The sequence below is a fragment of the Sparus aurata genome, chromosome 16, assembly GCF_900880675.1.
Source record: "Sparus aurata chromosome 16, fSpaAur1.1, whole genome shotgun sequence".
NCBI classification, from domain to species: domain Eukaryota; kingdom Metazoa; phylum Chordata; class Actinopteri; order Spariformes; family Sparidae; genus Sparus; species Sparus aurata.
This window is the reverse complement of record NC_044202.1, coordinates 27,397,259-27,423,806: the sequence shown is the minus strand read 5'-3', so window position 1 is coordinate 27,423,806 and position 26,548 is coordinate 27,397,259. Positions and strand designations below refer to the sequence as shown.

General features: G+C 42.5%; 1 protein-coding gene across 2 annotated transcripts in view; it reads right to left on the bottom strand.

Moving 5' to 3' along the window:
- rab3gap2 (RAB3 GTPase activating protein subunit 2 (non-catalytic)) overlaps positions 1-23,672 on the bottom strand; it is a 28,837-nt gene extending 5,165 nt beyond the window's left edge. Inside the window, exons 1-31 of one of the 2 annotated variants that reach the window (XM_030392278.1) lie at positions 23,268-23,672; positions 22,204-22,292; positions 21,807-21,924; positions 21,648-21,729; positions 21,332-21,379; positions 21,128-21,203; positions 20,876-20,977; positions 16,455-16,554; positions 15,701-15,799; positions 10,058-10,206; positions 9,451-9,530; positions 8,846-8,938; positions 8,587-8,726; positions 8,207-8,402; positions 7,821-7,964; positions 5,288-5,370; positions 5,142-5,206; positions 4,945-5,035; positions 4,650-4,771; positions 4,260-4,470; positions 3,857-3,954; positions 3,297-3,405; positions 3,021-3,181; positions 2,592-2,766; positions 2,238-2,423; positions 1,984-2,090; positions 1,606-1,672; positions 1,337-1,407; positions 1,210-1,245; positions 926-1,054; positions 93-308 (exon numbers count right to left, since the gene is read on the bottom strand). In XM_030392278.1, coding sequence (XP_030248138.1) covers positions 93-308; positions 926-1,054; positions 1,210-1,245; positions 1,337-1,407; positions 1,606-1,672; positions 1,984-2,090; positions 2,238-2,423; positions 2,592-2,766; positions 3,021-3,181; positions 3,297-3,405; positions 3,857-3,954; positions 4,260-4,470; positions 4,650-4,771; positions 4,945-5,035; positions 5,142-5,206; positions 5,288-5,370; positions 7,821-7,964; positions 8,207-8,402; positions 8,587-8,726; positions 8,846-8,938; positions 9,451-9,530; positions 10,058-10,206; positions 15,701-15,799; positions 16,455-16,554; positions 20,876-20,977; positions 21,128-21,203; positions 21,332-21,379; positions 21,648-21,729; positions 21,807-21,924; positions 22,204-22,292; positions 23,268-23,376 — 3,552 coding nt within the window. In that variant the 5' untranslated portion in view covers positions 23,377-23,672. The remainder of the gene's footprint in view (positions 1-92; positions 309-925; positions 1,055-1,209; positions 1,246-1,336; positions 1,408-1,605; positions 1,673-1,983; positions 2,091-2,237; positions 2,424-2,591; positions 2,767-3,020; positions 3,182-3,296; positions 3,406-3,856; positions 3,955-4,259; positions 4,471-4,649; positions 4,772-4,944; positions 5,036-5,141; positions 5,207-5,287; positions 5,371-7,820; positions 7,965-8,206; positions 8,403-8,586; positions 8,727-8,845; positions 8,939-9,450; positions 9,531-10,057; positions 10,207-15,700; positions 15,800-16,454; positions 16,555-20,875; positions 20,978-21,127; positions 21,204-21,331; positions 21,380-21,647; positions 21,730-21,806; positions 21,925-22,203; positions 22,293-23,267) is intronic. The other variant, XM_030392279.1, reaches the window with a different exon arrangement.
- Between the last annotated feature and the right edge of the window lie 2,876 nt (positions 23,673-26,548).

Genomic DNA, 26,548 nt, shown 5'->3' with positions numbered 1-26,548 from the left:
CACACACATGTTGGTGTATAAATAAATTGTAACTACAATGTATTTTTTATGATAACAACAGCTCTTAAATGTGCGTGTGTTTGTCTCCTCACCTTGCTGTCAAACAGGCTGAGTGGTTTGACCTTCAGACTGAAAGTCATAGCAGCATGTAGCAGGGAGGCTAACAGGCAGTGGTGTTGCACCAGGGGATAGTGCACGCCTCTCTGCTCCAGGGCAAGTTCAGCTATGGATGCAGGGCCCTCCGCCCCACACCACACCTCCTCAACAGACAGCTCTGGAGCAGAAACCTCCTCCACTGCAGAGTCCGCCTGCATGAAAAAGGAACACAGGAGACAGTGAGGACAAAGGACTGTGAGCTTCTAAAGAACCTATTCACAATTCAGTTAAGTGCACAGTTAACACAGTGAAGTTCAGAGCAAAGCACATGCAGACACTCCAAAAGACCCCTACAGTCAACTTTATTTGGCTTATTGTTACTTCAGTTTAAATGTTATACTTCACCTTGTAGAATGATGTATGCACAGAGTCTGAAGTAAAGCTTCTGTGCTCACTTTATATCGAAGTCTCTGTACCAGCAGGCTTTTTTGACATCACAATAAGATAGGAAGTCATTGTGGTCCAGTATGCAACTTAGACAAGTGTGTAAACAAGTAGGGTATGTTAAGTCTGCCAGTTTAACTTTTAAAATTAAAATTTCTATACTTTTCTCAATGAGGGAGAGTGACATAGTGTAATTTTAAGAATGATAACAAGGTGTTAACTATTAGCCGAACTATTTTGTATTTTTCTGTCCTAAGACAGGAGGAGATCTTTAGAGCTAACTAGCTAACAAATCAGATGCATATCAAGAACTGGTGTAGTTAGTAGTGGTGGTGCTAGTAGTGATCTGTTTCTCCATGCTTTTTGAAGAAATGTCTTTACTTACATGGTAATTTATAAAAGATAAAGGGCACTGATTTTTAACCAATACTCCAGTCACCTCCATGAGGATCTGCAGCAGCTGGACACAGCAGCCAAGGAAAGACGTCATAGCTTTGTCTCCCATCCCAACATCCTGCACACATGAACACATGTCCTTAACATATGCAGCTTAATACTTTATTTGCAACAGTCTACATTTAAAATAATATTAAACCTGAAATAAAAGCTGCTATCATATATTTGTCACAACAGTGATGTTTTAGAATTCATACCAAAACAAATACTAACCCGTCGACATAAGCGATCTTTGGGTGCTTTCCCCACCTAGAAAAGAGAAGCATAAACAGTTTATACACTGTACTGCCTCACAGTGCCTTCTCTCAGGTGGACAATGTACTGTCAGTGCATGACTTACCTTCTCCATGAGGTAGGCTGCTGCTGACAGACGCTTGACGATGAATGTACTCCACATCATTGTACAAATACCTGTGAAGAAGGTTCAATGAGAAAGTCACAAACATTTTTCATACCTGACATAACTGAGCTGGTATTTGGTACATATCTGAAGAAACGCACACCATTTTCCACAACATATTATGATGTACAGTAGATTAGGCACATTATTATTATGTAAATAATAATGTAAAATATAAAGTGTGTAAAAAAAGCCACTGAGCCCCTCACCTAATTGGATATGTGGACTGGAGACCAGCCTCAAATGTTCCACAGCCCAGCACAAGTGTTGACCCTCCTGAGAAGAGAAGCAGGTGTGAGTTCAGCCACTATTTCTGTGTTGTCCTTTTTCTTGGACATTTGAAAATGTGCCTTTGAAAAGTAGTGATAATATACACTAGGACAATGTGGACCAAGAATGACATCTGGGTTTTTATAAAAACAGACTAGATCAAGTAGGTTCATTATATTATTAATGCACAGCACAGAGAGAGAGTTTTTCTCGGTTCTATATGTCCTGTGTTTTTTTTAACACTTTTAAAGAAAACTCTACTTGTCAAAACACAAAAAATATCTTTCTATGTTTGTATACGATGAGTGAATGTTTACCTCAGGGTCTTTGTTCCACTGCACTACATATTCCCAGCAGCAGTGGGCGAAGAGCAGGTCAGGTGAGAGGGAGTGTGGGAACCGCTGGCACACTGCTACCAACAGCTCTGGAAAACACAGAGGACATTGTGGATTTAATTTCAAGCTTCGAGGGTAAAGAGGCTATATATAGTATACACTACAGCATTGCTTAGGTAAAGTGCTGTTAAAGTTTTCGACTTCCTTCCTGCAGCTACAAATTCCTTAGTTCTGACCTGCTGTCCTGTCCGTGTCCGTGTCCTCCTGGCTCTTTCCCTCCTGCTCTTTTAGTCCATCTCCAGCCTTCTGCTTGAGTTTATCATCTTCCTCTTTGTCTTCTTTCTTTTGGAGAATTTCCTTCAGCCGCTCAGGGGCCAAGTTCTGCCTGAACACCCACTTGGAGACACTGTCAGCGATACCGCCTTCATAGATAGATGTAAAATCAAAACAATGACAAGGACAAAGAATGAGAATCTGTCTTATGTAGCCACATCCAGAATCTAGAAACAATTACAAGAAGAAAGTCCAAGACTTAAAGCTCATTTAGAAAAAAACATAATCTAAAAATGCCAACTTTTGCTGAGCATTACCTGTGCCTCCCTCCAGCAGTGTTTTGATGGAGCACTGTGCTGCAGCACCCCCTGCTGCTCCCTGAGGAGGAGGCACCAACAGCAGAGTCTGTAGCACCAACACATCCTCTAGCTGGCGCACACACACCACCCACTGCTCCAGCTCTAGGGACACTGCCTCCCACTCCGACTGCAACTGTGTTATGCAAGAAGGGAAAATAGGCTGAGTCATGACTGTGCTGGGAGTGGCTGACATTTTGAGTAGTAGAGGAAGAATTGTATTGCTGTAGTACTGTAAATATATTCAAGGTGAGGTATTCTCCTATTCATGTAGCAAATTTAGATAAATATCATTCACCAAAAAACAATTCATGTTTTCCATAATTTCCTTTTCCATGACTCATGTATGTGTGTCGTATGCGCATGTGGGTGCGAATGGGACTTATCTACCTTGCTGTCAGCCCGGCTTGTGATGCAAGCCTTGACAGCATGGTGGGCAACAAGGGCAGCCAGCAGAGCAGCAGCAGCATTGTGGGACTGGATGCATATGCTGCGAACTTGCTGCCACCAAGGGGAGACAGACTGGGGGTCCCATGACTCCTCAACTGCACCTGGAGGGCAGGAAGAAGAAGAAGTGGTAACTCCTCTCCTCTCATTTTCATTACTTGTGATGGGTTGACAGACACTGGGGCAAGAAGTCAGCACACACTGTACACACACAGGCACCTTTCATGTTGCTGAGGGCGATGAGTAGTGTGTGTAAGTTTCTGACAGTTTCCTCTGGTTTCTGTAGCACCTCTTTCTCTCTTTGCAGCCACACACTTAACAACAGAGACTGAAAGGTGGAGAGAAGGGGGTTAAAATGCAGCATTAGAGAAAAATACATTTATTCAGAAAGATGGTGCGAATAAAAGCAAAATCTGCAATTAATTGACTAGTTGTCAGCTATAAAATGCCAACTATTTTGGTTATCATTCAATCACTTTGAGTAATTTTCTAAATGCGAAGATTTTGTCTTTACTCCTCTACACAGTAAACTGAATATATTTGGGTTGTGGACAAAACAAGTAATTTGAGGATCACATCTTGAAGATGGCTTTAGGAAACACTGATCGACAAAAGATTTCGCAATATGAAATAAAAACTACATATCATTATGACATCTGTCTACCAATTTGTGACAATGAATCAGCAGTTTAATTTCCTATTCTCCTCTAGACATTTCCATGTATTAACCACATGCTTAACTTAATTTCAAACCATTCCATAAATCCCTCCTATCTTACCAGTAGCTGCTGTGGACCGATGCCAGCCTGCTGCAGAGTGTCACACACTTTATGGAGTGGGCTTTTTCCACTCAGACAACCCCAGAACATAAAGTTCCCTGCAGAGGACACACAAAAGCGGAGTCCTCAGTCTGGATTTGTGTGATGTACTCCCTCTATGTCTGATGTCACTGAAATTTCTGTATATGACATGTTTGTTTGCGTTTGCTTTTTCCTTCTCAGTCCTCATTGTGTAAATCCTACCAGCAGCACTACATCTGTGGCTAAAATACTGACACTGCCGCGCATTAATCAATTAATTTGATACCTGAGAATAACAAATGTGATAGATAACATCTTACATTTTTTACTGTGTCATGGTATAGTGACTGTGTAAAGGTTAAGCCATGTAACTTTGCCATACCTAACTGATTCCATTCAGTTTCTGACCCACGGATCACCCTCAACTCCCCCTCCTCAGTGCACTCCATCTGGGAGAGAAAGGCCTGAGCAGGCAGTGGTGAGTCAGGCGAATCCTGGGCAAAGGAAACACTTGGTCTCAAGGTGAGTTTTGAGTAGCGCTGCAAGGTCGGGCCAACACGGGACAGTTCCTCCTCTATGCCATCGAGGGAGTCCTGCATGGTGAAAACACATGAATGTTGATCGTGGCATTCTGAGGAACAATAAAGAGCAAGCAACAACACTGACCCAATTGGTGGCTTTACCACAAATCTCATTACTGTTACCTGGAAGTATGCTTATGATAGTAACCTTAACAAGTTTTCTGTATGTGTATATGTGTGTTTCATCTCACATTTGTTGAGCAGGTCTTTGTGTCTGCAGCAGAGTGCAGGTTCTGGATGCCAGTATAGAGCTGAAGCAGTTTCAGCTGCGAGGAGCAGAACTGAAGTAATGCATCATCCACTTCCTCGGGGTCTAATGCACAAATACAGACGCATAAATAAAGACCATTTACATGTGTATCATTTTACATTTCAGTCATTTACCCAGCAAATTATTTTGAAATCAGTACATGACACTTTGGTCTTAATATGACATCTTAGAACAGAACAATCTGTTTTCTTCTTAATAATAAGCTGGTACTTTACCTTGTTGCTTCAGAGTGTCATATAATGAGCATGTGATGTTAGTGAGACAAGAGACGGGAGGATTCTTATTTGACAGCAGGGACTCCAATGCCTAAAAGGAAGTGTAAATACTGCACTTACAAACTTGGGTGTTACTGCTAAAGATAATGTGCCTCTCTGTTACTGTAAGGTCATTTGTACTGTATCTTTGGTCATACCTGCTTCTTAATGGCAGGGTGTTTGATGTCCAGCAGCACACTTTTAGCTTCACTCTCCAGAATATCTGAAAGAAAAGATGAATGACAACAAACAGGAATACACAGATTCACACCGCTGTCATCTAATCTAAGCGCTTGTCTCTTACCAGGCTCCACCTCTCTGCTCCTGAGTAGAGTAGTCAATCTCTTAAACAGGTGTATATCTTTGGCTCGCTCACTCTTCTTGTCACTGAAATGAAACAATACAGAACAATGGGGTTTGGATGGGTTGCTATCTTTAACAGCTTGACTGGGGAGAAAGTATTCCTCTGGTTGAAAACCTTGGTTAGAACAGTGAATGATAACCAGTGCAGTTGTGATTAAATTTCCTTCCCTTAAACGGTTCCATATTATGCTCATTTTTAGGGCCACACTTTTTTTGGGGTGACTACTATGAAACGTTTACATTCTTTAATGTAAAAATAATTTATATATTTGTGTTTTTCTCATACGGTTTACTGCTACATCACTTTTTATTCACCCTCTGATCAAATGCTCCATTAAGTGCCTGTCTCTTTAAGATCCTTCTCCTTAAAATAGTCTCTGATTGGTCAGATCTCACAAGCCTGTGCAAGCACCCCCAATTGTTTTTCCACTTCAGCTCTGTTGGTGTTTTTGCAACAGAAGCTGTGCTGGGGGTGTGGCTGAGGGTGGTGACTGTGTAGTTGTGACATCACAACACTACAGAAGTTCAGTCGGCTCTTTCAAAGATGCATTTCCTGAGTACAAGTTGTGTGTATTTCTCAATCAACCAATCAATCAATCAATCTTTATTTGTATGGGGCTTTTCATACAGAAAAGTAGCACAAAGTGCCTTACAGAGATTAAAAACAACAACATGGGGCAGCACCCCCAGCGGCGGACCAGAGACAACTCCCAGTCTGGCAGGCCTCCTTGAGGAAACACTGGAGATTAAAAACTGACAGACTAAAACAGTAAAATAAAGTGAAAAGCATAGAGGCTAAAAACACGAGAGACTAAAACATAAAAGCATAGAGGCTAAAAACACGAGTGACTAAAACATAAACGCATAAAGGCTAAAAACACTAGGGACTAAAACTTAAAACCATAAAGGCTAAAAACACGAGAGACTAAAACATAAAAGCATAGAGGCTAAAAACACGAGTGACTAAAACATAAACGCATAAAGGCTAAAAACACTAGGGACTAAAACATAAACGCATAAAGGCTAAAAACACTAGGGACTAAAACATAAAAGCATAAAGGCTAAAAACACGAGAGACTAAAACCTAAAAGCATAGCGTGAGAGATTAAAACAGTAAAAAAGGATAAAGGATACAAGTGCTCTAATTTGCAAAGCATAAAATGAATTAAAAAGAATAAAAAAATTAATTAGAAGCCTGGTTAAAAAGGTGGGTCTTGAGTTTTTTTTTAAAAAGCTCAACAGTCTCCATGACCCTGAGGTTCTCCAGCAGGCTGTTCCACAGTCGGAGGCCATAATAACTGAAAGCCGCCTCCCCGTACTTTTTTTAACTAACCTGTGGGATGGTCAAAAGGCCAGTGCGGGGGCTGATAGTGTTAAAGCAGGTCAGATAAGTAAGAAGGCCCAAGACCATTAAGACACTAAGAAACTAGTAAAAGAACCTTAAAATCAGTCCTGAAATGCACGGGGAGCCAATGCAGCGACTCTGAAACCGGTGTAATCTGCTTCCCCCCAGCTGGTCCTTGTCAGCACTCGTGCAGCTGAGTTTTGTAATAATTGTAAATTCGAGATGCTCTTTTTGGGAAGGCCAGAGAGCAGGGCATTACAGTAGTCTAAGCGACAAGAGATAAAAGCATGCATCAGCACCTCTGTGCTGGCCTGAGAGAGAAACAGGCGGACTCTGGCTATATTCTTAAGATGGTAAAAACCTATCTTTGTTATATTTTTGATGTGTGGAATAAAACTGAGCTCAGAGTCAAAAATCACACCCAGATCTTTTACAGATTGTGAATCTCTATTGATTTTTTTCACTCAGCAGCACCCAGAAAAGGAGGGTATAGGCCTGATAGTACCTTTACAGCTTAGCTATGATATAGTCAGACACTCAATGTATAAAGCTAATGGAGGCAGCCGTTGGATACGGAAAAAAAGGTCAACCAACGACCACTGGCAAATCAGGTGATGTTATCCACCATTAGAACTGGCCCTAAGGGGTGGTGTTTAAGAAATAGGTGGACACCTACCAGCATAAAAGCAGGAGTGCAGAGAGACCTTTTTAAGTTTGCTCTCTGGACCGAACTCACCATTTCCTGGTGTTGCTGCCTTGTAGAACCCAGTAAACGCCTATCAAATTCTGCACCTCTCCAGTGATCTGCTTCGAGCCTATTTCTTGATTCCAGCCTACACTGAAGATTACGATTTGGTAAAGTGTTGGACCAAGTACCAGGAACCATCTGCTCCATTTTCTGGTCCCTTGGGAATTAACCATTTTGATACTTTTACAGTATTTATACAGCACCACTTTCTCAGAGAAGACAGGAAATTTTAATTTCTATAAAATGGGATCTTAAACATTCTTTAGCATTTAGTGTATGTGAGTAATTCTATATGGCTTAAATAAGTGAGCTATAACATGCAGATTTACATTATCTTTGAGGTTAATATGTATGTGTGTGTCTTTCTGTCTGTGTACCAACCTGAGGGCCAGGTGGAAGGGTATGTTAACTGTCCTCAATACTCCTGTGATGGGATCCAGCAGACACACCTGCTGGGTGTGGAGCTGCCAGCCCTGACTGGTCACACTATTCACCCCCATCAGACGGTAGCCAGCATAAAGCAACCTGCAAGCACGCACGCACATGCACACACACCATTATTTTCAGTCAAATGTCAGTGAAACTGTGAAAAAAGCACATCGCAGTTACTCAGAGTGACGTCTTCAAATAGTTTCTTTTGTATAACCAACAGGCCAAAGTGACAAAGAAATGCAGCAAATCTTTGCAGCCACAGGTGTGTTTTTTTTGTGAAGAATCAGCTGCAAGTAAAATTTAAAACCTGCATTTTATAGTTGCATTGTTTATACCTGCAGTGTTTGCCTACTGTGAAGGCTCCGACTCGAGGCCCCTGCTGCATTGCCCACACCTCCAGGATTCCCCTGCGTGGGGCGTAGATGACCAGGAACAGAGCATGGCGTCTAGGAAGGGCAGAGGAGGGGGAGAACTCCCGATCGCCTCGCTCCTCTGGAACCTGCAGCCAACCCAACTGAGCATCTCGGTAACCTGCAATTAAATTAATTTCTCACTTTCATCACTCTCATCTCTCAATAGAGAGAAGAGAAAGGGAATATACAAGCAGGATATAAAAGCTCTATATCTTAGCAGGGCTCTGCATTTAACCTAGAATTATAGAATTCTAAATTAGAATTAGAATTTAAAAAATAAGGTCTTTTCTGTTCTACCTCACCTTTCCACATGCGAATGCAAATGCCCCTAGCCAAGTCCAGCAGTGTGACTCGTCCAAAGTCGTCTGTAACTCCAGCCAGTGTGTTGCAGGGGGACAGACAGATTGACTCGCCGTGGCGCCGCGAGTCTGGGAGACCAAATCTGTAGGAAAAGAGGAAAGAGGTTTGATTTGAGAATGATGATGATGAAACAAGCTTCATGCTGCAAATATCCATAGTAGACAACAGGGGATAAGTGTACTGAGATATCACGATTGGTACCTGATCCCCAATGGTGTTGCAGGCTCCACCTTGGGCTTGTGTTTCTGAACAGCCTCCTCTTCATTCTTGTTTTTGTGCCAACCTAACCATCCACTGAGAGGAGCAAAGCAAGAGGGAGTAAAGACTCAGTGAAAAACAGTAAGAAAGAGAGTGAACAGGAAACAAATGAGATGATGTAAAGAAGAGTAAAAGAAAAGCTTATGCAGGAGAGGAGGCGACAGACAACATACACTTCAGATACAGTAGAAAAAGAGTGAAAGGAGACTTGGAGGATGAAGGCAGAACTGCCCTTCTACATGGATTAAGCTGGCGTCGAGGAGAGAACAAGCCATAATTCATAGTATTGATTGGGCTGCTTTGTGCTGTTAAAGCAGCAGTTGACTGTCAACAGTACTGCAGGAAACAAAATCACAGTTGCACTGAAACACTTGACAACCCCGTTTGTCATTAAAAGGAGTTAGTTTGATCTCACACCTTTAATGTTATTACTTGTTGACTGGTGGCTTGTCTTAATTGCTGTATGTTTTGGTAAAACTGCTGTTAATCAATGGCAATAATCTTGCTTATACAATAATGGAAGCTTGGTTTTACACACACATACACACCTGGCAGCACTGAAGAGAGCTGAGGTGAGTTTACTGGCCACAGCCAGAGCCACATGAGAGAGGAGAGGCTGGGAGCTTCCCTGAATGTAGACAGAGAGACACAACAAACAGCTGAATTGAATCTCAAAAAAGTATTCATTTACACACTGTCTTTGCATTGTCATTTGGATGTCATAATCACCACTTGAACTGGGGGTGTTGCAATATACTGGTATTGACAATAACTGTGAAGAAATACCATTATTGTGTGGATAATATACACACAATATTACTGTGTAGATAATCCAATGGCGATATTTTTTTTATCAACTGCACTATTCATTAAGTGTAATTGTTTACTTTTGTACAATAATGCTTAAGGACTTTCTCTCCACCTTCCTATACTTGTGTTGAGTTACAATTTATTTACCAAAAAAGAAACACACACACACACTCACACACTATCATCTGTATATTTCTTAATAATTCTGTCTTGAATACATGTGATCGTGATAATGGTTTACTGAATATCTGATATCATGACAGCATTTTTTCTTACACAACATTCTTATTCAGAAATAAACAGCTTAACTTGCTCCATCTCTCACTCACTCACTCACTTACTCACCTCAACAGCATAGTAAAAGCCTGTGTACGGTCCACCTCCCACAGTCACATACTGGCACATGGCAGGGGGGCTGCCCTTGACTGAAGCATTAAACCCCCCCAAGATAGATGCATTCCTCATCTGGTCGAACACACACAGCGTCATAATGCCTAACAGCAGGAGAGAAGAGAGAACAGGGATGAACAAGAGATGTACTACAAAAGGAAAAACATACATTCAGTATTTCATTCTAAATAACACCATCTCTTCCACTGCATGAGCCATTTTATTCATTAAAGTGCACACATACAGTCATGGTCAGAAGTTCACATACACTTTTAAAGAACATGTATTTCATGGAAGGCTTGAGATTCCAATAATTTCTACAACTCGTTTTCAGTGATGAAATGAGCGGAACACATTCTACCTTGTCACCAAAAAACAACATTTATTAAGTTTGGTTCAATAATGAATTTATCCAAATCCAAAATATACATACAGTAATTCTAATATTTGATTAAATGTCTCTTGGCCATTTTCACCTCAAGTGGATAGCCATCCACAAGCTTCCGGTAGTCCTCTGACTGACTTTTAATTACTCTTCTTGACAGAATATGTGAAGCAAACTACATTTGTTGGCTCCCCGGAATGGGCTTGTTTATTCAGCACAGTCCACATCTTCTCAATGGGATTCAAGTCGGGACTTTGGGAAAGCTATTTCAAAACCTCAAGTCCAGCCTGATTTAGCCATTCCTTTACCATGTCTGATGAGTGTTTGGGATCACTGTCCTGTTGGAACACCCAACTACACCCAAGACCCAATCTTCTGGCTAATGATTTTAGGTTTTCCTGAAACAAATCAGACATAATCCTCCTTCTTCATTATTCCATTTATTTCTTTAAAAGCACCAGATCCACTGGTAGTAAAACAGCCCGACAACATAATATTACCACTACCATGCTTGACAGTAGGTATGGTGTTCTCAAAGGCCTCCTCTTCAAACATATTGCTGGTCATTCTATCCAAACAACTCAATTTCTGTAATTATTTGCACAGTTGATCTTGGGACCTGTAACTGCTTTGAAATAGCTCCAAGTGACTTTCCTGACTTGTTAAAATCAATAATGCACTTTTTCAAGATCAATGCAGAGCTCCGTAGACTTTCCCATTTTAGTGCTGGTGGTGGAGTCTAATGTGGTATCAGACAAGCCCCATCAAAATGGACCAAGAAAAGTCATCAAGTGTTAAGTTAAAAGGCCTTGCCACAAAGCACATTTGATTGAAACACAACTTACTATAATCACTGAAATTGATTGTTAAAGTGGTTGTATGTAAATTTTTGACCCAGCAGATTTGGTCACATTTACAGAAGAACCTGTAATAAATTCATTATCGAAGGAAACTTCATGATGTTTTTTGTGACACAGTCGTATGTGTTCCACTCACTCCATCACAGAAACATGAGAGTTTCACAAATTGGAACATTACAACTGGAACTCAAGACTAGGGATCGACCGATATGAATTTTTTAGGGCCAATGCCGATACCGTTTTTTTTTCATTAGCCTTAGCCGATGACCGATACGGACTGCCGATTTTCTTGAGCCGATATTTGGAGCCGATACTACTTTTGCTCCCTCAATTTACATCATAAAAATTACATAATGATGATAACAAATGTTAAGAGTCTCAATTTTAAAAAGAGGATCTATAAATACAAGGAATCACTGTCTGTCTGTGTGTGTGTGTGTATGTGTCTGTTGGTCAAATATCTCTGCGGATAAGGATCACACTGACCCGAGACTTTCAACATGGCTGCTGCGTGGTTCAGTGGTGTGCATCTAAGCATTTGTTTGGACTGCAATGATACCATGAATAAATTATTTCATAAATGCTTTACAAATTCCGCTGAGCATTGTCCACCAGAGCAACCACAGTCACGTGCGCACCAGAGCCAATCACTGCACACCGTGGCCACGTGCGCACCAGAGCCAATCACTGCAGAGCTCAAGCTCACGACATACCTGAAGAAACAAGCGGATTTATACCTGCAGCGGCACAAGCTGGACCAGGATTTTGACGGCGGTTCGGTCCGTTCTGTTCTGTTCTGTGCATCTAAACTGACTGTTGTGGATTAATGAGATTAAACGAGTCCGGACCAAGTCTGTTCGGGTCTGAGAAGATCCGGAGACGCGCGGACAACAAAGTGGAATTGGAATCTGTGGATGTTCATGTGTAGCTAGCTGCTAGCTGCTAGCTACACGGCCCACCTCCCGAGGCGAAGGACCGGACGCATCGGCATGTCCAAAACCTGACCTAGGGTAAATAATGTCCGCCGCGCTTTTTCGCGAACATTGCCGTCACGTTTGCTTTGTGTCTGGTGCAGGAAGAAACGGTAAAAATGGGCTTTTGTCACGAAATGTCCAAGCAGCAAGTTTGGTTGTTGAGGAACAGGAAGTTGTGGGAGGGACCTAGGTGGATGATTGACAGGCAACGACGGTCGGTGTGTAGACAGCGATATTGAGAGTTGAGAGATTTGTGACATTTAGCGTGTTTGGAGTGTGTAGTTAGTGTGTTATGTAGTGTTTGGTGTAGTGTGTTTAGTGTGTAGAGGAGTCGGTTTTTTGTTTAATGAGTCAGAATAATGAGGAGAAGCTGAATGTGGAGCAGACAGTCCAGCTCTTAAGGAGCACAGGCAGACCTGAGCATTGCCTGCATTTAAATGTAAATAGTTACATATAACTTTGTAAATTTTTTAAATGTATGCATAAATTTAGCAAACAACAATTTATATTTGCATTATAAGTAAAAAAAAAAAAAATGGTTTGTTAAACATATTTGTGGTTTTCACAGTAAAAAAATCTAACTTTTTCTACTCAGATTTGATGTTTTTTTTGTGATTTTAGGTCCATTGTGTTAATACAGTATGTCAAAATGAAAAAAGAACTGTACAGTCACACGTGAGGTTGTGCTGAAAATAATGACACCAAGTAAATAGCTTTTAAGGTGAAATATAATGGCAAAATCAAAAATAGTGAAAAACAGCCAATTATACCCTGGAATATCGGATTTCACAACAAACCTAAATATCCTTGACGTCCCAACTTCTAACACAGCCTCATTTGGCCATCCATGAAAAAGCTGCTTAAGCTCCCACTTTTTTTTATAGGAATACACTTTTCTTACGGGCACTGCACTAGTTTATTGAAATTAAAAAAGGTGAGGTAGAACAAGAACAAGTAAACATTATTTAACAAATATTAAAAACAGGTGAGGTAGAACAAGATCAAGTAAACAATATTTAACAAATATAAAAAAACAGGTGAGGTAGAACGAGCCTTTCAAGGAGTAGGCTCTGTGAAATGCTGCCACGCTGGATTGGTTTTCTGCTCTGCCATTTCTTTAAAAAGAATAAACAAAAACACAGATCAGTGTCAATCTTGTGCAATCATCTTACATTCATATCACCCACATTATGTGTGCATCATATGGATGGGTGCATATGGTTAACTGTGCGAGGGTAAAAGGCTTCCACATCTACAACACAGACCTGATGATGCATTGCTTGCTGACATATTATAAGACAGACATAATCAGGTCATCACAAAATGTCTTTTGTCAACACATTTAAATAATTTAAGAAAACAATAAACAATAAATAAATAAGTAGCCGTTGAAATAAAGTGCTTGATTTGTAATTTAAGACTGCCACGGTTTAAATTTTTCTACATAAAATAAAATGAGCATGTCTTAGGCTACTATGCCACCTAATATGCAAAGACAACACACTAGTAGGTCTAAACCAAAATGTAAAAGAAGCTGCCAGAATGGCAACCCCAGAACATAAATTAGCAGAGGAAAATAACGTGATGTCAGATGCGCATTAAGCAACAAACTGTTCAAGTTTCTCCTCTAAATTTCATCAACTTTAACAGGAATAAATATTCAACCAAGTATAAAACTGTTTCTCAAAGTTTTAAAAGCTCTCCTTCAGTCGGCACAGCACTCTCATATATCGCTGTGATGCGTCTGTGTCCCACTGAGTGAGACGCACACGCACACACACACACACACACACACACACACACACACAAACACAGACTTCTGTTTGGTAGCTGACGCTGACTGAAAAACCCTAACCCTAACCATTGAACTGGATTGCTAATGCTAATGTGTGCAAACGGCTCTAAACACTAGTAAGGCCATCTGGTACATGATAAACGTTAACACAAATTAATACTCAACTACATATAAAACATATCTCTCATCATTAAAGCTCTTCATGAGGGGGGGTTGCACTATGATATCACCGCGATGGCAAGGGAACTCCGCCCGGCTCCAAGCAGGGAGAGGGAGAGAGAAACACACACACACACACACACACACACACACACACACACACACACACACACGTCCGTAGCTTCAGCCAGGTGGTCGATAAATAAAACAGCTACAACACCATGGAACCACAGAACAACGTCGGCATTACTTAATCCTATGATCAGTGTTCGTAACAGCTACCGTATGAATACATATAGCCATATTGGCAAGCAGTTTGATAGACGAGGCATTTGGCATTCCCGTTTACCATTTGGACCCACAAACTTGCTTAGCTATAGTTTCAAGCAAAACACATATAGAGCATGCATTTGGCATTCGTGTTTCCACTTTCAATACGGCGATATTTCAGCTAAGTTAAACAGTTAAAAGATGCTTTGAAAGTTTAAAACTTACCGTTGTGTTGAAGAGCAGGCTTCCAGCACTCTCCTAGTGGGGGAGGGGCTATGCATGGTCTGCACGTGCACTGCAGCGTCTCCACCAACACGGAGCTGCCTGTGGACGCTTGTCTGTAAATAATGCCGGATCGGCGAACGCAGCAGCCCGCATCGGCCGATGCAGACACACGTAAAAAATGCAATAATCGGCCGATAATATCGGCCGGCCAATGTATCGGTCGTGCCATCAGAGAAGAAAAAATCCACTGATGGAAAAACCTGGTCATTCAAGTATATTCAGGCAGTCAGATGACCTTATTTTTTGGGCACATAACGTTGCTGAACCTAGACCTGACCAACTGAAACAACCCCAGATCATAACACTGTTCTGTAGGCACTAGGCATGATGGATGCATTGCGTCACCCACCTCTATTCTTCCGTAGCGAATGTAAGCCTTTTTTTTTCTTAGCCTCACTGATAAGTGGCTTTCTTCAGGCTACACAACTGTTTAGTTCCAGTCCCTCGAGTTCTCATTGTGCATGTGGACATGCTCTTACTTTTACTATTAAACATAGCCCTGAGTTTTGCTGTTGATTTTTTAAGTTTTGATTTCATCCATCAGTGTATGAATGTGTGGGTGAATGGGTGAATGTGACAGGTGTTGTAAAGTGGTTTTTAGCGGTCAGTAGACTGGAAAAGCGCATTAGAAATGCAAGTCCATTGACCAATTTGTTTGCCCCTTCCCTCGGATGTTTTTATAGTCAAAATATTGTCAGAAATGTTTCTGTGAATCAAGAATAACATGACTTATGTGCAGTAAAAAATGCAAGAAAGATTAAATCCCCTTTGATCACTTTTACCTGTGATGGAGTGGTAAATCGAAAGGCAGGGAAAAAAGAAACAGCAGTGTGAACAAAATCAATTAATCTAAAAATAATAGTCTCTTACCGACACTACTGTGGTCCACAATGGTCTCCATGTCCTGCAGACCCCACTTCTTATAGGCCAAGGGAGGAGGCTGGATCACATCACTACCTGCTGCTGCCGCTGGAGGCAGAGCACAGTCAATTAACCATTAGGTTAGCAAATCTTTGACAAGACATGTCATCAACAATCTCCTCTAGCTCATAAGCTTACCTTATGTTAAGCACTACTAGATGTTTTGAAGCTTGGCTACCAAGCTTCTAGAAACTGTACAATGTGTGTGTGTGTGTGTGTGTGTGTGTGTGTGTGTGTGTGTCTGTGTGGTAGTTGTGCGTTTGTCTCCTCTGTACCTGAATGCTTTGTAGCAAACACTATCCAGCAAGAGAGCAAGTAAAAAACACATCTCCGGTTAACACACTGAAAAATAATTGAATATTTAACACGACTCCCATGAATCCCATGACTCCCATCCTACAATATAACACACACTTATGCACACACTGTAGATACTCCAAAATCCCAAAAGGTTTGGACACTGTAAAACTTAATAATGCCATGATATGCCAATATTTTTCAACTTACCTTTAATTCAACACAGTAGAAACATATCTCATGTTCCAACTAAAAGACTTCTAGTATTATTTTTTTTCTAAATGAATACATATGCTGATGGTACCGACATACTTGATGCATACAACATGTATAGTGAGAAGAACCACAGCACCTCAGCTTTATGGTAAACAGGATTGAACACACATGCTTAGTTAAGCAACAGCACCTCTTGCAACCTGGTTCCTGCAGGCCCTCAGAGACTGAAAGAGGCTGAAGCCATCGATGGTGACCAGAGCAGCAGGGTAGAGGATACTTAACTCTTCATGCTGTGATAGGATAAAGACAATAATTATCAATTTCTAAATTATTAGAACAATAGCCAACTACTTTGGTATTCGCGTAATCTTACAACTTTGGAACTCAAGACTGCCATTATTTTGCCTCGGCAAAATAAATATATCACACACTGGACTGCCTTAAGCTTTGATAACAGCGAACATTCAGCATTGCATTGTTTTGATAAATTATGCAATGTCACAAGATTTGTTTTCGTCCAGAGTTGCATTAATTTTTCGCCACTGCATAGAGTCTGATCCAGCACACCCCAATGATTCTCAATGGGGAAAATGTCACAGGGCCAATCCATGTATTAAAATGATGTCTCATGGTCCCTGAAAAACTCTTTCACAATTTGAGCCTGATACATCGGGGCATTTTAATCTTGGAATATGTGCTAAATGAATTGTTCAACATTTTGAGAAATACACTTATTCGCTTTATTGATGAGAATTACAGTAGCAAAATTATACCAAACCTGCATGGTAAATATGAGGGTACAACCAGTATGCAGCTTAGCTTACAAAAAAGACTGGAACCAGAGGTGAAAATGCTACCCTGGCTCTGTCCAGAGTAGGGATGCACAATAGGGTAAAAAAAACATACTGGGATTATTTTTACAGGTGATTGTGATGAGGATTCATTATTTGTGGGAATGATCATCTTTGCATCCCGTTTTCCATTTCTATTTTCCTTACTGCAAAAAACTATTAAAATCATGATTATGTACCAAACATGTTTTCTTACATGTGAAGATCAAGACTCTCTGCAGCACTACAGAAGTTGATGCTTTTTTGGCAAACATTTTACTCGAGCTTCTGTGATTTGGATATTGCAAATATAGCGATTTTGATAAAATGTTATTGATTTAGATTAATTGTGAAGCCCTGGTCCTAATGTTACAAAATGAACCCTACTAAAGCTCACTAATTAAGACGTTATAGCTCATTTATGTTTTCTGACCTTGAGAATTGACTTCCGGGCAAACTGCAACCAGCTGAGACTTTTCTAAGGTAGTCAGCTGCTGGCTTTAGCTTCCATATTAACCATCCATCCGTCCATCCATTTTCGTCCGCTTATCCAGGGCCGGGTCGCGGGGGCAGCTGCCTGAGCAGGGACACCCAGACTTCCCTCTCCCCAGACACTTCCTCCAGCTCTTCCGGGAGGATCCCAAGGCGTTCCCAGGCCAGCTGAGTGACATAGTCACACCAGCGTGTCCTGGGTCTTCCTCGAGGTATCCTCCTAGCGGAACATGCCAGGAACACCTCCCGAGGGATTACCCAAAGTTCATGACCATTGGTGAGGGTAGGAACGTAGATTGACTGGTAAATCGAGAGCTTCGCCTTTCGACTCAGCTCTCTCTTCACCACGACAGACCGATACAACAAGCGCATTACTGCGGCCGCTGCACCGATCCGCCTGTCGATCTCACGTTCCATCCTTCCCTCACTCGTGAACAAGACCCCAAGATACTTAAACTCCTCCACTTGAGGCAGGAACTCTCCCCCAACCCGGAGGGAGCAAGCCACCTTTTTCCGGTCGAGAACCATGGCCTCAGATTTGGAGGTGCTGATCCTCATCCCAGCCGCTTCACACTCGGCTGCAAACCGCCCCAGGACATGCTGGAGGTCCTGGCTCGAAGGAGCCAACAAGACCACATCATCCGCGAAAAGCAGAGATGAAATCCAGTGGCTCCCCGAACCAGACCCCCTCAGGCCCGTGGCTGCGCCTAGAAATTCTGTCCATAAAAATAATGAACAGAACCGGTGACAAAGGGCAGCCCTGCCGGAGTCCAACATGCACCGGGAACAGGTCTGACTTACTGCCAGCAATGCGTACCAAGCTCCTGCTCCGGTCGTACAAGGACCGTACAGCCCTTAACAGAGGGCCTCCGACCCCGTACTCCCGGAGCACCTCCCACAGAATGCCAAGAGGGACACGGTCGAATGCTTTCTCCAAGTCCACAAAACACATGTGGACTGGTTGGGCAAACTCCCATGAACCCTCGAGCACCCTGCGGAGGGTATAGAGCTGGTCCAGTGTTCCACGGCCAGGACGAAAACCGCATTGTTCCTCCTGAATCTGAGGTTCGACTATCGGCCGAATTCTCCTCTCCAGTACCCTGGAATAGACTTTCCCAGGGAGGCTGAGGAGTGTGATCCCCTGATAGTTGGAACACACCCTCCGGTCCCCCTTTTTGAATAGGGGGACCACCACCCCGGTCTGCCAGTCCAGAGGCACTGTCCCCGACTGCCACGCGATGCTGCAGAGACGTGTCAGCCAAGACAGCCCCACAACATCCAGAGACTTGAGGTACTCAGGGCGGATCTTATCCACCCCCGGTGCTTTGCCACTGAGAAGCTTCCTGACTACCTCAGTGACTTCGGCTTGGGTGATGAATGGGTCAACCTCTGAGTCCCCAGCCTCTGCTTCCTCTATGGAAGGCGTGTCAGTGGGATTGAGGAGATCCTCGAAATATTCCCTCCACCGCCCAACGATGTCCCCAGTCGAGGTCAACAGGTCCCCACCTCCACTGTAAACAGTGTTGGTGGAGGACTGCTTCCCCCTCCTGAGGCGCCGGATGGTTTGCCAGAATTTCTTCGAGGCCGACCGGTAGTCCTCCTCCATGGCCTCCGCGAACTCTTCCCAGACCCGAGTTTTTGCTTCCGCGACTGCCCGTGCTGCCGCACGCTTGGCCTGCCGGTACCCGTCAGCTGCCTCAGGAGTCCCCTGGGCCAGCCAGGCTCGGTAGGACTCCTTCTTCAGCTTGACAGCATCCCTTACTTCCGGGGTCCACCACCGGGTTCGGGGATTGCCGCCACGACAGGCACCGGAGACCTTGCGGCCACAGCTCCGGACAGCAGTGTCAACAATGGAAGTGGAGAACATGGTCCCTTCGGACTCAATGTCCCCAGCCTCCCTCGGGATCTGGTCAAAGCTCTCCCGGAGGTGGGAGTTAAAGATCTCCCTGACAGAGGGTTCCGCCAGATGTTGCCAACAGACCCTCACAATACGTTTGGGTCTGCCAGGTCTGTCCAGCTTCGTCCCCTGCCAGCGGATCCGACTCACCACCAGGTGGTGATCAGTTGACAGCTCAGCCCCTCTCTTCACCCGAGTGTCCAAGACATACGGCCGAAGGTCAGATGACACGACCACAAAGTCGATCATTGACCTCCGGCCTAGGGTGTCACCCTATGGACACCCTTATGCTTGAACATGGTGTTCGTTATGGACAAACTGTGTCTAGCACAGAAGTCCAGTAACAAAACACCACTCGGGTTCAGATCGGGGAGGCCGTTCCTCCCAATCACACCCCTCCAGGTAACACTGTCGCTGCCCATGTGGAGTTGAAGTCCCCCAGTAGAACGACGGCATCCCCGGTTGGAGCACTCTCCAGTACCCCTCCCAGGGACTCCAAGAAGGCCAGGTACTCTGCACCGCTGCTCGGCCCATAAGCCGAGACAACGGTGAGAGACCTATCCCTGACCCGAAGGCGCAGGGAAGCGACCCTCTCATTCACTGGGGAAAACTCCAACACATGGCGGCTGAGCTGAGGAGCTATAAGCAAGCCCACACCAGCTCGCCGCCTCTCACCGCGGGCAACTCCAGAGTAGAAGAGAGTCCAGCCTCTCTCAAGGAGTTGGGTTCCAGAGCCCGACTATTTCTAGCCGGTACCGCTCAACCTCCCACACCAGCTCAGGCTCTTTCCCCCCCAGCGAGGTGACATTCCATGTCCCCATGGCTAGAGTCACCATCCGGGGATTGGGTCACCGGGGCCCCTGCCCACGACTGCCACCCATATCCCGCTGCACCGGCCCCTTCTGAACCCTCCTGCAAGTGGTGAGCCCACTGGAGGGCGGGCCCACGTCGCTCGTTCGGGCTGCGCCCGGCCGGGTCCCGTGGGCAAAGACCTGGCCACCAGGCGCTCGCCTGCGAGCCCCGAACCCAGGCCTGGCTCAAATTGTGTGAATTCTACCTAATTATAGTATTGAAACATGGTTTCAGCTGTTATATCATTAGTTTTAGTTAGAAGTATTTTCTGGCCAAATTTGTGCTTTTCAGAGCGAAAGACGCAGTTTTTTGCACTCATGACAGACTAAGCTGTATTTCAGTCAAATTTTCAGTCCGTCCCCCGGTTGACGGCTAGGAGCTCCCCCCCCCCACCCCGAACAGACGGTGCGCCACAACACTAAAAATTTTTGTCATCTAACTCTTGGCACAAAGATAAAAATGTTCTAAAATGTTAAACTTTTCCTTTGAATTTGAATATCATTTTAATAAACATTTCTGATTGTTCAGCATGCACATTACCTGCTCAGTTACTCCAGGATGACGAGGGATCTCATATGTGCGACACTTGAGCCTCAATACAGGGTCCTCATGCAGCAGCTGGGCCAGAAGCAGAACCCCATTCTGACCAGAAACAATTGATGTTAAATTTAATATGTTCACTTCTGAGTATTGAACAGTTCCAATTTCCTTTTGTTTCTGCTGATTGTCTGACAAAAGTTTTTTTTACAGGCTAGAAGTAAACAAAAAGGAGAAATAACATTAACAAGGTACCTCTGTGTAGAAGCGGACATAGCCAGAGGTGAAACCCACTACTACACATGTCCAGTCAGGCCGCCCTGTGGAGCTTCTACACACACACAAACAAACACACACATATATATATATATATATATTATGCCATATATACACACACACACACACAGGCAGGCATTTTGCACAGACACCTTCTCTATTTCTTCTATGAGTAATTCTTACCTCTTCTGGCTTGCCAATGGAATACAGATAGAGCTGCTCACACACTCTCTGTTGTGAAAAAACACACAAAGCAGTTCCCTTTACAGCGTTCACTCGAAAGAGTCTTGATCTTATCCTTTATCTCACGTTTCACTTGTTTACCGGCGATTTAACGATCCCTTTTCAAAGCGAACCGACTGTATCCTTTTTTTTTTAAACTTCATTTTCACCTCAAAGTTTCTTGCATTCTGTCTTCCAATATTTTGTTATCTTCCTTATTCCACTTATCCTTTTCAGCATTTCCATTCCTCTTAAGTTAGTCTTGTTGTACTCTTACCCTTCGTCATTGCTCAGGGTTCCAGTCCAGGACACAGCCAGGGTCATCTCCTCCCTGCCACTGTCAACTGAACGCCACTTAGCTGTAAAAATCAATTCACATTAAAATATGAAAACTCCTCTGCGCTCTTAGATATGAGTGTTTGTTTGAATATCTGACCCGAAAGAAAGGCAGCCTTCTGGTCATGTGCCAAGACTAACAGGTCAGAGCAAGGCGACAGGGACACGACGCAGTCCTGCAGCCAGGGTGCACTCTGCACTGTGGTCACCTCCTCCACCTGTGGGGCAAAGCACTCAGTAGATATTGTGCTCCATTACTTGGTCTTCAATGTTATTTAATTCCCCCGACCTTTTCCAACATCTTTTAAAATTTAAGTGGTTTCAACAAATACTCTGAGTACAAAAAATATGGTAATTATGGGACAAATGGGCAATATTCTATATATTGTCCTTTAAAATATTATTAATTAATACTGTGTGTTCGTGAGTAGCTGAAGCAGTTTTGCAATGCCAGAAATGAAATCCTGAAACGGCTGATGAAATACAAAAGAACAGACCTTTGAGGCAGAAGTGGCTTCCTCCTCTTTGTTGTCACCACTATCCCATGCTGACTCCCAGTCAGAGGTGTCCCATGTAAGCTCATTTTCTGTTAGGGTAAAAGGAAACAGGGTCATTTAATTACAATTATTTTTATTTGTGACACTATGCTGATGGAGCAGCTTATACAGCGGTTAGGAACTGACTAGATGTCCTGTTGCTCAGGTCTCGTTTTTTCATAAATATCACATCATAAAACAAAGCCAATAAAATTGGAAGATTTATAATTTTAAGGTGAAGACTTTAAAATGACCAGGCACTTACTGACTGGTTATTCACGTTTCTGGTGGTCAACACACAGCAAACATACCAGTCGACATAAGTTCCAATAAAAGACCAAAGTGATTGATGTAATTATTGTTGGGGTGTGAAATTACAGGATACAGTCACAGCTAATACTGCACAATAAGGAAAAACAGATATTCTGATTGCAATATCAGTCATCTTTAGTGGGAAATATCATACATTGCATCACACAATTCTCCATTTTGGAGAAAAAACTAAAATCATGACGATGGAACATTTGCTGGGTTCTGTACCAGGCGAACATGTTTTCTCACATCTGGGAGCAAGATATGTAGGCCTGGACATCTCTGCAGCACCAAGGTACTTCGTTACAATGGGGTTTTGCCACACATCGAAATAAACCAAATTTGCAGCTTCTGCAATTTGGATATTGCACCAGGCCGTACTGTGATTAAAGATGTGTAAAAGACATCTGCCAACGATACGAACCGATACAAGAGAATGCAAGAAAAGGGGGGGCTGACGAAGGTAATTCTTCAGGGAAATAACCTAAAAATATCGAACCGTGGGTTGAAGACAGAGCGACAGATGAAGTAGCAAGACACTTTGCCATAACGTTATTTAGCTTTATGTTTAGTGTTTTTTAAAATCGTAGTAAGCAGTTACTGTGGCAAGCTAGTACCAAACATAGCTAACATGAGTTGTCACTTGACTTAACGTTAACACTTAAAGGCTGTAGCATTCTACAGAAATACATATATATATATTTCCATGGTACCTGTAAGATTCTTCTCCTCCACTGGCTCAGTTTTCTGACTAAGGAACAAGAAGTCCCTGACCGCTTTAAGATCTTGGAGCCGACAAAACTCTAAAAAGCTGCAGGACATCTCTGTCGCGTCCCGTCAGGTCCCAAGCAGACAGGGAATCAGCCAGTTAGCCTGCTTGCTAACAGTCCAGTTGTGGAGGAAGCTCAACGTAGCTTGGCAGCTTGAGTCCTGCTATCCTGTGAACTTTATGACAGCCTGTTCACAAAGACACTAGTTCTTACTTGTCTTGAACTATCCCTTAAAGAAATAGTAACATGAATCTAATACTCTATTTTCCCCAACATTTGCAGTTCCCACCATAGTCTGATGTGTTGATGACACACCGTTAGCACAATAACACTGGAGTGTTTCCGGGTAAAAGCTCACTTCAAATGTTTCAAAATAAAAGCATCCCAAGACACATTCGTTTTCAAATATCACCTCAAATAACAGTTTAGAATGACGCTAACATTTTAAATTCGGTATATTAATCCAGAATTTTAAAAATCAACAAAATTATATTTTGGTATTTAAAAAGTGTAATATGAGGTTACATCACAAGAGGGTGGTAGAGGAACATGTTTCAGGTGGCTCTCTTGGGCGTGTGCCTGTTACTTTTAACACATTTCCCATATGTTTTTACCACAATGCTCATGCTCAGCTCATTTTACTCTACCAGCACCAGAACTGCACGGTGTATGTTGCCATTGTAGTCCGACTTCAAACTCAATCATGACGATGTGATTTAGAAAAATCGAGAAAACTTCTTTTCATTCTGTCCCTTTGGGTGCATCATGTTGATGTAGTTGAAGTAGAGTGAAGTCAAGTCTTCTTTTTTTAACAGCTGAGAGTTTGATTTTCTGCACTCAGTACACAATTATACCATATCAGCCAGCACTGCTCAGACAGAGGTTTGCCCAGTGTTTCTTGAAATATATACCACTTTGTGGTATTCTCCCTTAGTTTGCTCATTGTTGTGTTTTGAGTTTTGTGGGGTTTTTTGTAAAAATATGGCAGCTCTGGGAAAAAGGCCTTTGCTTTTTAATTTTAGGGATTGGAAAGAACAACCTGGAAATTACAACAAATGTTTTAAATACCTTTTCTTCCTTTGATGATAACATTATTCTTTAAATAATTGTGCACAGTTGCATAGTGTAATCCTACTGCTAACTAAATGGTTACATTAAACTGGTCACATTTAACACTGTCCTTTTGACCTATTCGCCATTTATTATCATTCTGAAATTGAATGTTTCCAAGGCCGAAACATTTAGTTCTTTCAGAATATTTTGTGACTCTTGGACTACTTGACCCCATATGGATTTTCATATTGGTGGAGTCTTGTGGGGTCAGAGGTCAAGGATACTGCTCTGTGAACATAATGTAATGCCTGTGGTCAACATAACCATCTGTTAGTGGCATTGTTCAACACTGCACAGCGTCTTTTTCTAATCTTTCCTATGTTCTTTAAAAAGCAATGGGCATTTTGCCAGTGTACTTCCTGCATCTTCACTAACAATCCAACCGAACATCCAAAAGACACACACACACGCATGCATGCATGCATGCACGCACACACGCACACACACACACACACACACACACAAATACATAGTGCAGTCAGTGCATGCACGCATAAATACACAGATACAAACTCACTGGGGGGTGTCCAAAAGTTTCCGGTCCGGAAAGCCAGACACAGAAACTCAGGAAACAATTGGGTGTCAGAAAGGTCCTTGGGCCTGTCTCACTCACATTTCCCCGTTGTGTGCCATTGCCTGTGGAACTGTCGTTGCATCAGCTGTTTTACAGTCCACAGAAACAACGCCCTACCTGGTTCCCCCTCTTCCTTTGTTGACAAGGAAGGGAGCTGGCATCATTTTATCCCAGGATGGATGTGTTGCTATGCACAAAGAGAGATGGCATTGATTTATTTAAATCAACTGAGTGTTCGTCACTGTTATAAGACCTTTTAACAGGGGAAGTTTAAATTTGATATCTATTACTAAATGTTTTCCCCTATTCATCTCTTGCGCTTCGATTGAGAAGATAATTATTTTTTATTGCCATGTAAAACACAGTGGTGACCTATATTAAGTGATTTGTTTGCTGCGTGATCTGACTTTGAGAGTGTTTGCCAACCAGATTTGAACGCAGCCTTGATTTAATCTCTTCACAAGTAAACTCTACGTCTTGGAAACACAAACAGTAGTTTGCACAGGCCAGTATGCTGTCTGCTTTCAGGACCTCTTGCATAATCTGACTCTCTAAATGAGTAGTACACAGACACATGCCCATACAAGTGTGAAAACCATGCAAGTCACTGGAAGGTCAATATGACGCTTCTTCTCCTTAGAGATGTCTGAGTGGGATCATTAAGGCGTCATATTTATGAAATTTCTTAAAAATGTCAAGGCAATTTGAACTATTCTCACATAATATTGCAAGATAATGTGTTCGTTTTGGCCCATGGTAGCTGGCTGTGTTGCGCCATTCAACACATCTGTGTAAAATTTCAGCAGCTCATCGCATCAAGGGTTCATTTTCTGCTCTGTTTCTTACATCTTGAGGAAGTCATGGTCATTTTGCATTTATATACTGTATTAATGTTGATACCTCCTAACTAATTTAGTGGATAGGGGATATTTAACAGTGCAGCTATGAAGGATATATTTTATGTCCAGTATTACCATATCTAGGTCTGGAGGGAACTCTTTTTTGAAACAGAAAATTGTGTGATAATTGTTCTACTTTTGCACCTGACCCACATTTAACAGGCATTTTATAGAAATGTGACTATTTATATGCTGCAATCAGCATTCCAGATGTCAATGTTTGAATTTCATTATGTGTGGAATCCAGTTCTAACTTAAAGACAGTAACATGGATCCAGAGGTCAAACAGTCATGTTGTATAGGTTTTATGACGAATAAAATCTGTTCTCTGAACTCTGCAGTGCAAGTCTCTACATATTCAAAGACAGTGTGTTGCCAGTTTATGTTGGTAAGGCTTTTGTGCAAGTTTCCGGAGAAATAAATAAACTGAAATGGAGCATATTATCTCAGAAGCACAAACATCTCCTGGTCGCTTATCCTCATTACCATACAAAATCATTAGTGCTGACGTTGGGATAAAGTTTGCAAAGTTTAAGTGGTGTGAAACTGAAAACATGAGACTCTCTGATCCTCCTCTACCTGTTGGTATTGCAAAATAAGCATGAAGGCATTCAAAATCACCCAAACAAGCATATATA